At 33.7% G+C, this 14,800-nt stretch overlaps 1 protein-coding gene across 37 annotated transcripts in view; it reads right to left on the bottom strand.

Moving 5' to 3' along the window:
* The window catches only part of Ppfia2 (PTPRF interacting protein alpha 2), a 446,664-nt gene that overhangs the window by 89,183 nt on the left and 342,681 nt on the right, over positions 1-14,800 (bottom strand). For 23 of the 37 annotated variants that reach the window (XM_031348822.1, XM_031348824.1, XM_031348823.1 and 20 more), the window contains 3 exons: positions 14,267-14,488; positions 5,523-5,669; positions 3,853-3,987 (listed from right to left, as the gene is read on the bottom strand). In XM_031348822.1, coding sequence (XP_031204682.1) covers positions 3,853-3,987; positions 5,523-5,669; positions 14,267-14,488 — 504 coding nt within the window. Of the gene's footprint in view, positions 1-3,852; positions 3,988-5,522; positions 5,682-14,266; positions 14,489-14,800 lie in introns of all 37 variants that reach the window. The other 14 variants (XM_031348819.1, XM_031348811.1, XM_031348816.1 and 11 more) reach the window with 1 other exon arrangement.

The following is a 14,800-nucleotide window of genomic DNA, read 5'->3' as shown; positions in this document are numbered from 1 at the left end:
CCAACTTCTCAGAAGATATAACTGGGCAGGACACTACTTGAAACTAAGAGAAGCCTGGTATCAGGCTGAGCACAGACCTTCCATGCTGCCTAGTGCCCTGTGGGCAACCGAAGGAAGGGGCATGCCCTCTGTCCATCCTTCCCGCAGGGTCAAATTGAGCAGCAGGGGTTGATTTAATATAGCTCTAAATGCAGGTCAGCTGGCTTCAGCAGCATAGCTTGACCAGTGAAAACGTTCAAAGAATTGTGTGTAGTTGTACCATACGATGTTGTTTTCTTCATTTATTTATTTACAGTCTTATTTATGTTCTGTTTAATATATAATTTGGTTCTGGCCATCTTAAATGTTGGGCTTACAAGAGGCTATATTGAAGTATTTACAACTATGTGATCTTCATCAGATTTATGGCTAACTTTTTGCAATACAAAAAGTATCAGACTACGATACTTTAAAGAATAAAGTGTATCTCAGGTTGGTAATATATATATATATATATATATATATATATATATATGTAATTATATTTTATTATATATATAAATATATATATGTAATTATATTTTATTATATATATATATATATTTTAGAGATTCATGCCTCATAAATTTATTTTATAAACACAGTGTGAGTGCTGAGAAGAACTGAACCCAGGTCTCATATAGGAGCTTTCTCCTTCCCACTCATTTTATGCCATTTAATACTTGTAAGTCTTAATTTAAAAAAGTGCAGATACTTGGCGAAGAGGCTGTGCAAATTGTGTAATTTAAATTTTTAATATGTAATTGTACCTGTATACTTTATAGTCATTTAAGTTATTAAAAGTAAATAAGGGATTGATAAAAAAAAGTGGTGTGAATATTTGAACTTCTATAAGTGAGTTTTCAAAAGTACATGTTCTTTAATGGCTTAAACATTTTCATGTTTTTTCCTTCAATAATGAACATGTAGAGACACTGAAGAAATTCACTTCAGATTCAAAACAAAAGTATTGTCATGTCTAAATTTTGTCATTACTGACACTTTTATTAGTACTAAATAAATGAAATAGCTCATAAAATTCAAGAAGAATTATATCCTACTTGAGGAAATATGGACTTTAATTAGAGAAGTAGATATAACAAATCATAACAGTGGGAGTCCAGAATGATCTCTGATAATTATATATAAATACATAAAATGTAGCTTTATTTATGGCTGTTAATCAAGAATTCTTAAAGGAATAAATGAGTTTTGCCTACTTTGCTTCTCTCACTAACTAGACGATTTAAAACAAAACAATCTTATAATACAAAAAGTAAATTCAGTCATTATCTATAAGCAATACTGGGATCAATTTTTACCAACACTACAGTTTTGTTACCCTTAGACCTGTCAGAGCAGTTTTAACAGCTGACATTAGCTCAGGACTGGAAAGCATCAATCTGCTATTATTTGTCCTTGAGGAGTTCATCTTGGTTTTACTCGTAGATATTGGGAAATTTTAAATGAGATAAGATTTTATCAAAATAGCCACAGAAATTATTATGTGAAGCATGTGAATGCATAAATAATGAAGAATATAGTTAGTAAGAGAAAATACAAAAAAATCCAAAAGATATAAATAGGTAAAAATAAGACACAAACACACACACACGTCAAATCAAATACTTGATTAGTTGCTGAAATATGATTTAAATGCTCAAAGGAAAATATCTAAGATTTAAGCTAAGTTGATGTTTTGTCATTTAGAATGGTGGAAAGACAAAGAGTATAAAAAAGACTACTGATAATAACAATATAATGACTGTGAATTAAAATTGAATAAAATAGAAATACTGCCTAGTTTTTCTCTGAGAAAATTCAAGAATGAGTGGAAGAGGTTTGAAGTCACAGTGTTTAGAGGAAGTGACTCATCCACAAACCTATAGACTCATCATAAGTTAAGGGATATAGTCTTAGCATTTTTAATTTACAGAATAAACTATCCAATCATATAAAAGCTGTCTTAAACACCTGAAAGGACTTGTAACTAACTGTTAAAAGCCAAATTCATAGGAAGCAAAAAATCAATTATGCAAAACTAGAAGAATTTTAGAAAATGCTAAATGATGTCTAAAATACTGAAATTTCAGAGACTTCTGATAAAGAGGAAATTTATTCACCATGGTAATTAATTATGTCATATACTATATACTTATAGTACATAATCCTGTTTGTTATCAAATTCTAGATCCTAACAAAAGTCTTGAAGTGTTTACAGAACAATGGCAATAATAATGGAGTCAATTTCCAAGGTTTTTATATCATAAAAGATGATTTATGACTAACTTAAAGGCATGTAAGTCAATTATTTCTTTTTAAATTATATTTTATTCTAAGTCTATCAATGGCTAATTTGTGACAATGATTTAATACATCTTAAGCTGTGTTTCCTTAGAAAATGTTCTAAATGTTTTTTTCAGTAATATAAATACTGATGATTAATCTACCCCATTTTATAAATTATTTTCTTACACAATTATTGAAATCTCACAATTGTAAAATTTAGAATGGTAACTTTATGCTAATGGCTGTATCTCTTGGATTAAAACTGAGCAATTGTATGTGTGTTGATCTACATTATAGCAATTTAAAATAACTCTTTGTAAGAAAAAGCATAATAATATTGACATGCTTGGATAGCTTTATATAACTTAGGATCTATTCTAAAGTTACCTGATCAAACATGCTAAATTTTGAGGCTTTTTCTTTCCAAACTACCAGAATGACTTACTAGTTTGGTCTATGGTTATAGAAGAGTATAAATTTAGTAGTCTTCCCTAGTAGACTAATATTTCATCATATGGTACCTTAATATTATAAAATCACCACATACTTCAATGCTTTCTCCCCTGTCCATCTCTATGTGATATTTGATTTCTCATGTAAATACTTCATTTTAACATACGAACACCAATAAAGTGTTCATCTCTTTCTTTGCTTTTCTAACAAAGACAATGATTTTGTGTTCCTCTCTGCACCACTGAACCAAATGTTTTGCACAGTTTGCATTATCATAATGTAACTTCAAGTTCACATGTTTATAGTATCTATTTATTGTGTAGCCTACTGGACTTAGAAAACCACATCGGTCATATGAACATTCAGAATGTGTGTGGAGTTTTCAACTGACATAAAACAAATCAGGATTTAGTGACAAAAGGAATACTTTTCAAGTGAAATGGATGTGATTTCTATTTGTCCCCCATGGTACCAAATGGCTCTGTTTGAATGGCTTTATAATATGTAATACCAAACAGTTTTAGAACATACAGTTCACACTATGGAAAAACAGTTCAATAGTACATTATTTCCAATTTCATATTTCTTTCAGAAGAAAACACAAAAGTAAATCTTGTGACTGAATGGCTTTCAATGATATATTTTACATTTTTTCTAACAATGTTCACTATCGTACAATATAATTGGAATCAATGGTTATTATACGTCTTATTGTTCCAGTAGGAAACCACTTAAACAAAGCTGATTAAATTGCTGTATTTCATAGATCTTTGTTGAGATTTTATATACCATTATTATTATTATGTTCAAAAACTACCATAGAAAATTTACTCTATCAACAACATGATATTTTTCATTTTTTTGTTAATATTAAATTAGGCAAGGATATCTTTTTACTCATGTAACAATCATTCAAGTCATGGTTAATAAGCTATATACAATAAGGAAAGAAAATGTTAGGAGACAGAGACAACAAAGGTCCAACTAATATAACTTTCACATAACCTGAAGAGAGGAATTATAGACCCCACTTTGATGGCCAGTTATTTCTGCAAATACTCCTAGGCTGACCACATGTGTTTAGTGCAGTACCTTTGTTAGGGCTGCGATTCTCTGAGCCAGTTCTGCCTCTACTTCAGGCAAAGTTTCAGCTTTTCTCATGGTCTGCTGTAACTTTTGCTCAGCCAGTTCTAGACGCTCTTGTAATTGCCTATTTTTTTCTTCCATCTGAAATGGGAATGATAAGGGAACCATTTAGAGAGTCAGGAGTTAGTGTAGCTAGAGCAAGTCTATCAACTTTGTACTTCATCTGTTCTTGGAGTCTTAAATAAATCAACTATTACCATCCTTAACTGTGCTAAGTAAACAGAGTTATCATGAGTTCATGTGTTGTCAATTTTAATTAGTGAATTTTTAGATGATAAAATAACAACTATCCTGACACTGGCACAAACAGAAAAGAAATCTCTAATGAGTATGAATTTGAACAAAGAGAATAAAAGAGTATTAATACTGCAAGGTACCACCATCACCATCACCACCACAACAAGAAGCATACTGAAAATCAAAGTTTTAGACTGGAATAAAATAAAGAATACAGTAGCACAGAAGTTCACTCTGTAGAGATTGGATGAACATGTCCTTTGAATAGGACAAATAGTATTTTAGGATTGTGCCTTATAGGATTTCTGGTTCAATTCCTCCACTATGGTGTTCTCACACACACAAACAAACAAAAACTAAAACAATTAAATCATAAGATGTTAGTGGAAATTTAAGACTGGTCATTATTTTTCTCTAACATGTGTAGCTCCGAAATTATTGAGACATGGACAATTAGATTTATTTTAAAAAGCTTTCGGGCACAATAACAGAACATACATTAATCTATTCTAATCCTCTAAACTAGTCTACCTATTTTCCAGCCCAAATCCCCAAGATTCTTGCATTTTCGTGTTGATTTGGGTCTCACTGCTCCTTGTGTGCTCTCACAGAGGCTCATGGACCTAGTGGAAAAACTCTCCTATTCTTTCTATTCCTCCTCTGGCTGGGATCAGAAGTCCTACCTATTGTTTCCACTACTCCATCATTGACTGATCAGCTTTTTCCCTCATGAAACAGAGACAATTGTGGAGCAATGTTTGCACAACATTGCACAGACAAGAGATTCATAGAATAGGCATTACAATTCCATGCCTGGATTGCAGGTGGATACAGAACCACAGATATCTGCATTTACATAATACAAGGATAATCTTTACTCAATGCACAGTAACACTATGCCAAAAATTAGGAGTGTATATTTGATTGAAACTACATTTCTGTAAGAAGGGTGATAACCACCATTGACTTATAGGCTGCAACTTCTCTTTTGCCTTAGGGCTGGGTAAACCTTCCAGCCTGTCATTTTCCGTGTATGTGACCTGCAGAAGTAGTCATGTCTCTAATCAACAGAGTGTTCAGTAGGATGACTGCAACTAAGTAAGTAGGTGGTAGCTAGAATTAGGTGAAGTAATGCAAGCAAACTCCGTATGAGCTGCTTCATAAGATTCATAGTCAGTAGTCGCAATATTATTATTTTCGTAAGAGTGATTTCTTAATTTTGTTAAAAATAAACTATAAAATAAAAATGTGTTTCATTAGTACTATCTTAAGTTTTAAACTATAACTATTCATCTGCTAAAAAATTCTAATTTATTCTTTATGCAAATGGGGAGAACATATACATAGACCAAATCAAGCTCAAAACAGTGATACTGAACCTGTCGCAAAATGGCTTCCTTGTTCGCTAACTCATTTTCTAGTTTATCATTCATGTCATGAATGGAGGTAGATTCTCTCTGAGCACTCAGGTAACGCTTCTCCAGAGTTGTGATCCTTTCTTCCATATCTTCCTTCTGAGCCATGGCCTGTAAATAACACTGTAAAAGTCATGTGCAAGTCTCTGATTTCATCCTCATCAGGGCAAAACACAAAAGAAAATCATAGAGTCGTAGACCTAAGTAGTTTTCTTACTCAAGTGGATATATCTATATATCTATATATCTATATCTATCTATCTATCTATCTATCTATCTATCTATCTATCTATCTATATATATCTGTGTATATACATATCCATCCATATATATATGGCTATTTTTCTCCAAGTAAAGACACATTTCTCAAGGGCATTTCAAAAATTCCACATATCATATACCAGGATTGGTGGCACACATCTTTAAATACAATATCTGGGAGCCAGAGGAAGGCAGATCTCTGAAATCTAGTCAAGACTGGTCTACACATAGAGGACTAGGACAGGCAGAACTAAACAAGGAAAGAATCCCTGTCTTGAAAAATTAAACCCAAAATTTTCCATATATATATTTATTATTTTTATCATGAGTTTTTTTTTATTTTTATAACAGATTAATTGGGAACTTTCTAATGTTGAAGAGTGCAAAGAAACTCCCTGCTGTAGAGTTAAGTGGCAGGTAAATTTATTTATTGTCAATCCATAGAAGTAAAAATATGGGTAGAGTTAAAAGCCAGGAAATTGTTAAATTGGTTACCATCATTTTATAGCTATCTTCCATAAGACATCTATCCATCAGAGGGCTGGAGGGTTGGCTTAGTGCCTAAAAACACTTTTTGCTTTTGTAGAGGGACCATATTTGTTTCCCAGTACCAAGCAGATATCTAAGATCCATCTGTAATTTCAGGAGAATCTAACATCCTTTTCAGTAACATCTCCACAACTCATTGCTCACACAAAGTATACAGATGTATATTTAGGCAAATCAGCACATATACAACTAAAATAAAAATAATAAATATTTTTAAAAATCTATGCAGTGCTAGTCAAGTCATAGTTATGAGAAGAGCATATACAGCCACTAATATAGAAATCCAACATAATTCCTACCATCAATCTATAAATATCTGTTTGTATACCCACAAATTAAGTGTTGTCTTGAGCCCTCACTGATGAAATTTCTCTTTACAGCAGACACAGAGAACTACAGAAAACCACAACTGGTCAAAATGTAGACTTGTGGTACCCAGGCCCAACTAAAACATCTACAAAATAATTCTGCACCTAAGGCTCTGTGAAGATTGCAGGAGAAGGAGCATAAGTTGGAAAGAGACAGAAGATCAGGGAGTTTTCTGTGAAATTGTGTCTCCAAGTAATGTCAGAAAGTATATCCATAAAGTCTCTCCAATGGGACTTTCCAGATATGAGCTGAGCAAAGATGACACCAATGACCATGCAGAAGTAGACAGCGAGGAGCCTACAGGGTCTCAACCCTACATAAATGACAGAGAGTATCTAGGTTCAGAAGAGAAGTTCTTTCCCAGGAAAATGAACACCACAATTATTTTCCAGAGCCAAATTATCAGCTCTGAAAATATGAACACAAGTAATGTTATTGGAACTGAGCAGAATATATTTAGGATCATAAGGAATTGAGGGTGGTTGTAGAGTTTTTTTACATTATTATCAGGGTTTATATCATATTATTCCACTCTTTTTTAAAAGATTTATTTATTTATTATATGTAAGTACACTGTAGCTGTCTTTAGACGCACCAGAAGAGGGCGTCAGATCTCATTACGGGTGGTTGTGAGCCACCATGTGGTTGCTGGGATTTGAACTCATGACCTTCGGAAGAGCAGTCAGTGCTCTTACCAAGGAGCCATCTCACCAGCCCCATAATTCTTGCTTTCTCTAGAATCCAGAGCTCATCTGTAACTCCTAATGTGCAGTGTTTCTTCCAAATTTCCAAAAGAAATAAAAGCCCATAAAGGACAATCCTTTCTTCTTCACCATCTACAAATATGACTATTTACGTATAAATCTTTATTTCCTTTTTTAAGTTTAGATGACTTTTCCACCATTATCCAAAGAAAATCACTCTTAGCAATGTGGCTCTCCTTTAGAGTCATTGATTGCTCCTTTTTTAGTTTTAAAGTTTTAAGATAACAGTTGTCCTATTTCATTTCTGTTGCTTTCAACCAATATCCTGACAAACAGTAATGTGGAGTGGGGAAGGCTTATCTGGCTTATAATTCCAAGTTGTGTTTGACTGTTTTAGGGAAGTCAAGGGAGAATATGAAGGACTTAACCATATCACATCCACAATCAAGAGTTAGCATTCTTGTATGCTTGTGTATTCCCAGCTAGATTTTTCCTCTCTTACAATCAAGGGACCTATGTCTAAAGAAGGGGGCAGCCTCAAATAGGTGTGCCTTCCAAAACAGACATTCTTACAGGGAAACTTGATTTAGAGAATCCTTCATTAACACTGTCTTCTGAGGTGAGTTTACATTGTGTCAAGTCATGACACAAAGTGCTACAGACAAGAGAAGGAAGACAGAGGAAAGAGAGATGGTTCCAAGGAAATAAAACTCAAACTGGTGCAATTTCTTTCTGTTTATTAATGAAAATTTAAAGGACTTGTTGTCAAACTGCTAGAGAGTATGGCAAGATTCAACCAAGGGTTTAAAAACAAGTAACAGAATAAACATAAAAATTAACTTATAAGATTCTAGAAAAACAGAAAGTTGTACATGATGGAAAATATTATACAAAACTACTGATTGGATCAATTGTGAAAATTATTCACAAAGAATAATAGTTACAGTAAATGTGATTTTCATATAATTACAATGGAAAATCAAATATAAGATCAAGTCATGCAGAGTGTAAGCTAAAATCCATACCTAATATATTAATTAGCAAGACTTATATTAGGTTTTAGTAAAAGAGAAAGTACCACCATAAATACTCAAATGGTTGAAAATCAGAATTTAAGGAAAATAAAATAGAGAAAAATGAGGTAAGAGATTGCAAGGGAGCTATCTCCATGTCTCTGTCTCCTTCTCACTCCTGTCCCCCTCTGTGAGCCTCTTGAAGTTTTTTCTATTTATTAATAAATACCATATAATTACTAGGAGTTGAATGATATAATAGTTTAGTTTCTTTGTAGAGTGTCTAGAATAGAATATACACTCATTAAATAGATACTTTGTATTAGTGATTACAAACCTGTCCACACTTAGCTGCTCAGATCAACTGCACACATTCCCTGTAGGAGTCAGTGTATGTAGATTTGGAACTACATTTTTGACTCAGTGATTCATGTTAGTGATTCAATTTTTAACTGCAGGCTGTGTTACCAAAAATAAAATTTGAACTTACAAGTCATAGAAATAGCTTTTCCTCTGCGTTATTTGCAGATTCTAAAGAGAAACCTTTTTTTTTTTTTTAGGTCCTAAAAGCTGTTATGTAAAAAGAAAAACTGGCAAGTTTATATTAATTTGATTTTTATTGTAATAAATACATAAGTTTTATAGTAATACAATGTAGTAGATTAAAAATATAATTCATGCATCAAATAATATAAGAGAGCAATTATAGATTCATTTATTTGATTAATTTTCAGATGTGAGAAGAGCTATTTAATGTGAAGTCAGAAAGATACGCTGGCTTTACTGACAAAATAAATGTAATTAAAGTACTTTACTGAAAATTTTAACCCTACTCAGACCTACATAGAAAGTTAAATGTTAGTTTCTGTGGATGGCTGATATCTTCTCGACTAAAAATTGGAGAATAAAGGCACAGTTTACAATTTCTTTTTTGAATAATTGCATTATGTCTTCCTCCGTCTATTTTTGTAAGAAAATTAATACAAAGAGCTAGTAAAGTGAAACTTCAAAGATTCTTGATGAAGCAATTATAAACTGTTTCAGAAAGCATTGACTACATGTAATTATAAAAGTCAGTTTAGATTTATTAGATTTTCCTAATAGACAAAATGAAATACATTTTAATTTGTAATTCCATGGTTGTCCACCTCCAATGGCCCATGTTTTTCCTTAATTTCAATGAGTTGCTTTTACTTGTTCTATATTTACATCATACTGTGTTGCAAATTTGAGAGAGCAAAAAATAATTATCTAACTCTCATAATATTAAGAAATTCACAATATATTAGAAAAATATTTAAGAAGCAAAATCAGGACTTTGAGTTTAAGGAAAGGTATTTCACATAATTTTGACTTTGGGGGATAAATAATAAAATACTGGTTATTTAATTGGTAGTATATTGTGGCTGGAAATTTGTATGATAGTTTCTATAGAGTAAAGCTTTATTTAGATAGAAAAGATATCCCACTACTGGAAGAGACTAAGAGAATTCATTCTTGATGCCAAACTTAAGTGACCAAGATCCAGATTTAGATTACCCAAATTCCATGTTAAAATGTGGTTACAGTTTGATGATTTTTCTCATAAAACATAGTGAAAAGTCAAAACACTTTTCCAATATGTTGTTAGAACATTAGAAAGGAGAATCAAGGACATAGTGAAATTACACTGCCTAGGCCCTGGAGGCTGTTATTCTTAGGTTTGAATGGTTAGAAATTTAAGGGTATGTTTGTGCATTATAAAGGATGTTCATAATCGTCACAAAGGCGCTAACCCAGAAATGATGACGGAATAAAAATTGGTTAATAAAAGGTTAAGAATGTCCTGATAATTTGGCTCTGGACCTGAAACATTTTAACTTTTTGAAATGTTTGTTTTTCTAGTCAGTTCATTTTTGCAGAAGTTTCAGTGAAAGGTGTCATCTTCTTATACACTTTCCTTCTCAGAAATATGAAGGTTGGAGAATTACAGTATAGTGAGAAAAACACAAAATTTGAGGACATGTTATTTATATTTCTCCCAGGTTCTAGAGTGCTGTTATTTCTTATAGATTATAAAAAAGGGTGATAGCCATGAACAAGTAATGTTACCTCAATGAGCCTCATGTTGCTCTTCTAAATGGAATTGATGTCATTGAGTTTACTGGCAATTGAGGAAAAAGAACATAGTATACTTGTGGTAGGTTTAATATAATATTTCTTTCTGAGAAAGCAAAAAGACAGAGCAGAAGCATGTGGCTTTAAAATTAATACTTTCATAACTATTTTATTCTACATGGTATCTTCTGGGCATCTATATCTCTTGTTCTCTGTGACTCTGTGTCTCATCTGTGTCTGTCAGCCAGTCTGTCTCTCTGTCTGTCTTGCTGTTTGTCTGTCTTTCTCTCTGTTTGTCTCTTTGTCTCCCCCCAATGTGTATGTAAGTAAGAGTGTGTGTGTGTGTAGACAAAGTCCTGCTTTATGCAGACAGCCAGGTTTGAAGAGTGAGTATCGGCTCCTTCTGAGTTCTTATCAAAGATGTCACTTCCTACCTACTTCTTTTTTATTTTTTTTTAGATATTTTCTTTATTTACATGTCATACGATATCTCCTTTCCCTGTTTCCCCTCAAAAAAAAAAAACAAAAAAAAAAACAAGAACAAGAACAAACCCCTGTTCCCTCCACCCTCCCTCTGCTCGCCACCCCACTCCTGCTTCCTGGCCCTGGCATTCCTTTACACTGGGGCATAGAACCTTAACAGAGCCAAGGGCCTCTCCTCTCATTGATGACCAACTTGGTCATCCTCTACTATACAAATGCTGCTGGAGCAATTAGTCCCACCATGTACTCTTTGGTTGGTGGTTTCGTCCCTGGGAAATCTGAGGTTAGTAATTAGTTCATAATGTTGTTCGTCCTAAAAGGTTGCAAACCCTTCAGCTCCTTGGGTTCTTTCTCTAGCTCCTTCATTGGGGACCCTGTACTCAGTCCAATGGATGGCTGTGAGCCTCTACTTCTGTATTAGCTGTGTACTGTCAGAGCCTCTCAGGAGACAGCTATATCAGGCTGGATTGCCCTTCCTTCAGTCTCTGCTCCAGAGTTAGTCTCTGCAACTCCTTCTGTGGGTATTTTGTTCTCCCCTTTTAAGAAGGAATGAAGTATCCACATTTTGGTCTTCCTTCTTCTTGAAATTTTTGTGGTTTATGGATTGTACCTACCTACTTCTTACACTTAAACCTAGTCCTTTATACTTCCATTTTCTGCCAGGCTCTGAAAACATTTGTCCTGATTGCCTGCTTGAGGTAGATGATGGGATATGTTCCTTTCCTTAAGCCTTAACTAAAGTATGCCATCCTAGGAATTAGGAAACTTAAAAGTTAAATTATATTTTGCATAAAAATTGCTTACAATAGGGAAGACCTAACCCATTAAAATACACGCCTAATGAAACGATCCTTTGCAATACAGAGTTGGTTCCTGTCTTACCTGGTTTTCGGTCACCTATATCTAGACACTATTTTTATCAAGGAGTTATTTTAAAATGTGCAACAAGGAATGGAGAGCTGGAGATACTGCACCCTCTCTCCAAGATGTAGCTAAAAATAAAGTCGATGAGTGGCTAAGATTCAAAGAAAAGAACTAAATCTCTGAAACTACAAGCATGAAGAGCTTAAAAATGAGCAAAAGTTTATGGAATGGCATAGCAACTTAAAAGAGAGTAATGTTCCTTACAAAATGTTGCATGTTACATACATTTGGGCTGTAGGAAGCCATGAAGAAGAAATGTGTATGAATGAACCTGAGCTTATGTGAAATTGTATTGTTATCTGGCCTTCAGAGAAAATATCACTGTATTCACTGTATTATCCTTCATGGTGAGTACTGTGTCCATGGACACATTTTAGTGAAGGATGATAAGTACCCATTTCTCCAACAAAGGATTTTGGTGTTATGTGTGCAATAGTTATACTGGTAGATAGAAAAGATAAACCAATAGGACTCAGTGAAGGGAACATTTTAAATAAGAAAAAAATGTGAATTGTTATATTAAAATTGAAATAAAATATGGAGGATGCTTTGTACCTGTAAAAAGCAAGGTGAGAGAGCACTCGTTTGTGAGAAGAGCATTTGAGCAAAAGGTAGAGGCTAAGAACATGGAATCAAGTAAGTCCTGCTTGTTTAAGAGTTCACTTTAATTGAGCAAAGTTGGGTAGGATGACAGGAAACAAGACAGGATATTTTAAATATTTATCAGGAAACTTACATGGCTCTGATATTACTGCAAGTAGAATATAAACAGCAATTAAAAGATTTAAAAATAATAATGTGAGCCAGGAATTTATAAGAAGGTATAAGCCAAAGTCAGCCCACCAAGTCATGTATTGTAACATCATCTTCAAATATAAGGACTAAATAAAACTAGAGAAAACTTTGGAAGATAGAAGTCACACATTTAATTGACAGATTATAGGATTTACCATGGAATCAAATGCAGAATGGAACTGAGAGAAACTTTCATGGAATCTCTGTGATTTAGTCATAAGCAGTAATATTGGATGCATGAAACTGCTGAATAGTAAGGTTTATTGGGGGAGTGTGACATAAGCGAATGTCAGGCTGCTTTTGCTGAGACACCTGTTAGAGGCTTATATATCTTCCCTGAGAAAGGGAGAAGAGAGAAAATGAAGGTAGAAAAAGAAACTGGGAGCCTATGGTGGTTTTGTAGCTCATTCACCTGTATTAACTTAAAGCAATGGGAGACCAGATAGGGATGATGTCAAGATGGGAGAAGGAGAGTGAACCACTTAAACACATGAGATGTGGGAACAGGTAATCAGGACATCAAGGACTATTTGGCATAGTACTATCCTAGAAAAAATAAATGTTCCAAGGACAGAAGAGTAGAAATTTACCAGCCCTTCAAAGGATGGAGCATTTATCCCTTCATTTAGTAGCATAAATCAATATAATACCTTATTACGTCACCTTTAATGGGTCAATTGGGGAAGATGAGATAGTGCATCCTTGAGAAGAGAGAAAAACAGATTTGGATACAACAATTGGGACAGCTATATTAACTCATTATACACATAATACATACTTAAAGATATAAAGTTATGCTTCATAGGAAAATGTAAAAATGAAAAATGTCAAAAATCAAAATTTTCTTATATGGAAATAATTGTATTTTTGTAAGAATAAGAAAGAAGAAAAGTTATTTTACAATTTTATTCTAATAGGTAAGATAATTTGATGTTATAAATGAAATATTTTCCAATATCATTTAATAAATCTGAAGCTTTCTTTCTTTTTTGATCCTTACTTTCTTTCTTTTTTCTCCTTGTTTTGTAGACACTTATGTTAATCCTAGCAAAAAGTAATATAATATCCACAAAGAGAAAAGTTCTATTATTCTTATGCATATCATCTTCATACACAGTCACTCAATGACCCAAACTGAACTAAGAGACAATTTAAAGCAGTGTTTTTGAGCACTCTATATTATACAAAATCATGATTCATTCCCCCATGCACATTTATTCAGATTCAAAATATGAAGCCTTCAAAGGCCATTACATCTTCAGAAAGACTTCATAATAGCTGAGACTTGATTCCATAGCTTTCCACTCATACATATTTAAAGAACCGACAAGCAAACCATTTCTGTCTTACTGAACAGGTCCATAACTAAAATAACAATGGGCTAATGGTCCTAATTATGGTCTTCAAAAGGAAAAGACTACCAGCCACTAGGGAAGTGCATGAGGACTGCTTCTCAGAGCAACAAGTGGGAAGCCACTCAAGAAGCAAAGACAGACTGCTATGAGCTACCTACCTCTCGAATGTCCCTTTGATATTTTGTGTTCATTTCTTCTGTTTTAATGAGGTCCTTTCTTGCTGTTTCTGCTTCTTGTTCCACTTCTCCCACCCGGGAAGAGAGAGCTGTTAAGCGTTCTTTCATTTGGGCCATTTCATAATTTTGCTTTTCAAGCAATTCTTGCAGCTCCACGATTTGGCTGGTGTCATCTGTAGAATCTATGGAACCATTGGATAGACGCTGCAGGAAGAGAAGAAAACTGGGCACTTAGGATCTTATGTATGCTTAACCCAAAGCATGAGAGGTAAAGTGGGAAACTAAGCACTCTTCACAGTCACAGTGAGAAATAAGAACTCTGAAACTAGTATTGGTGAGAAACTATGCTTTTGATAAAACTGATATTAATAAAGAAAAAGGGCATGAGAAGACACAGAGTTTGCTGAGCAGTTCTGCTCTTACAGCGGATCTGCAGAGAGTTCTGCTTATAGCCCCATGTAACTCTATTTCCAAGAAATCTTATGCCTCCCTGTGGACTGCACAGTAACCTGCACA

This window comes from Mastomys coucha, unplaced genomic scaffold (genome assembly GCF_008632895.1).
Source record: "Mastomys coucha isolate ucsf_1 unplaced genomic scaffold, UCSF_Mcou_1 pScaffold4, whole genome shotgun sequence".
NCBI classification, from domain to species: domain Eukaryota; kingdom Metazoa; phylum Chordata; class Mammalia; order Rodentia; family Muridae; genus Mastomys; species Mastomys coucha.
Note: the sequence above shows the minus strand (reverse complement) of the source record. Positions and strands in the feature narration are given on the sequence as shown.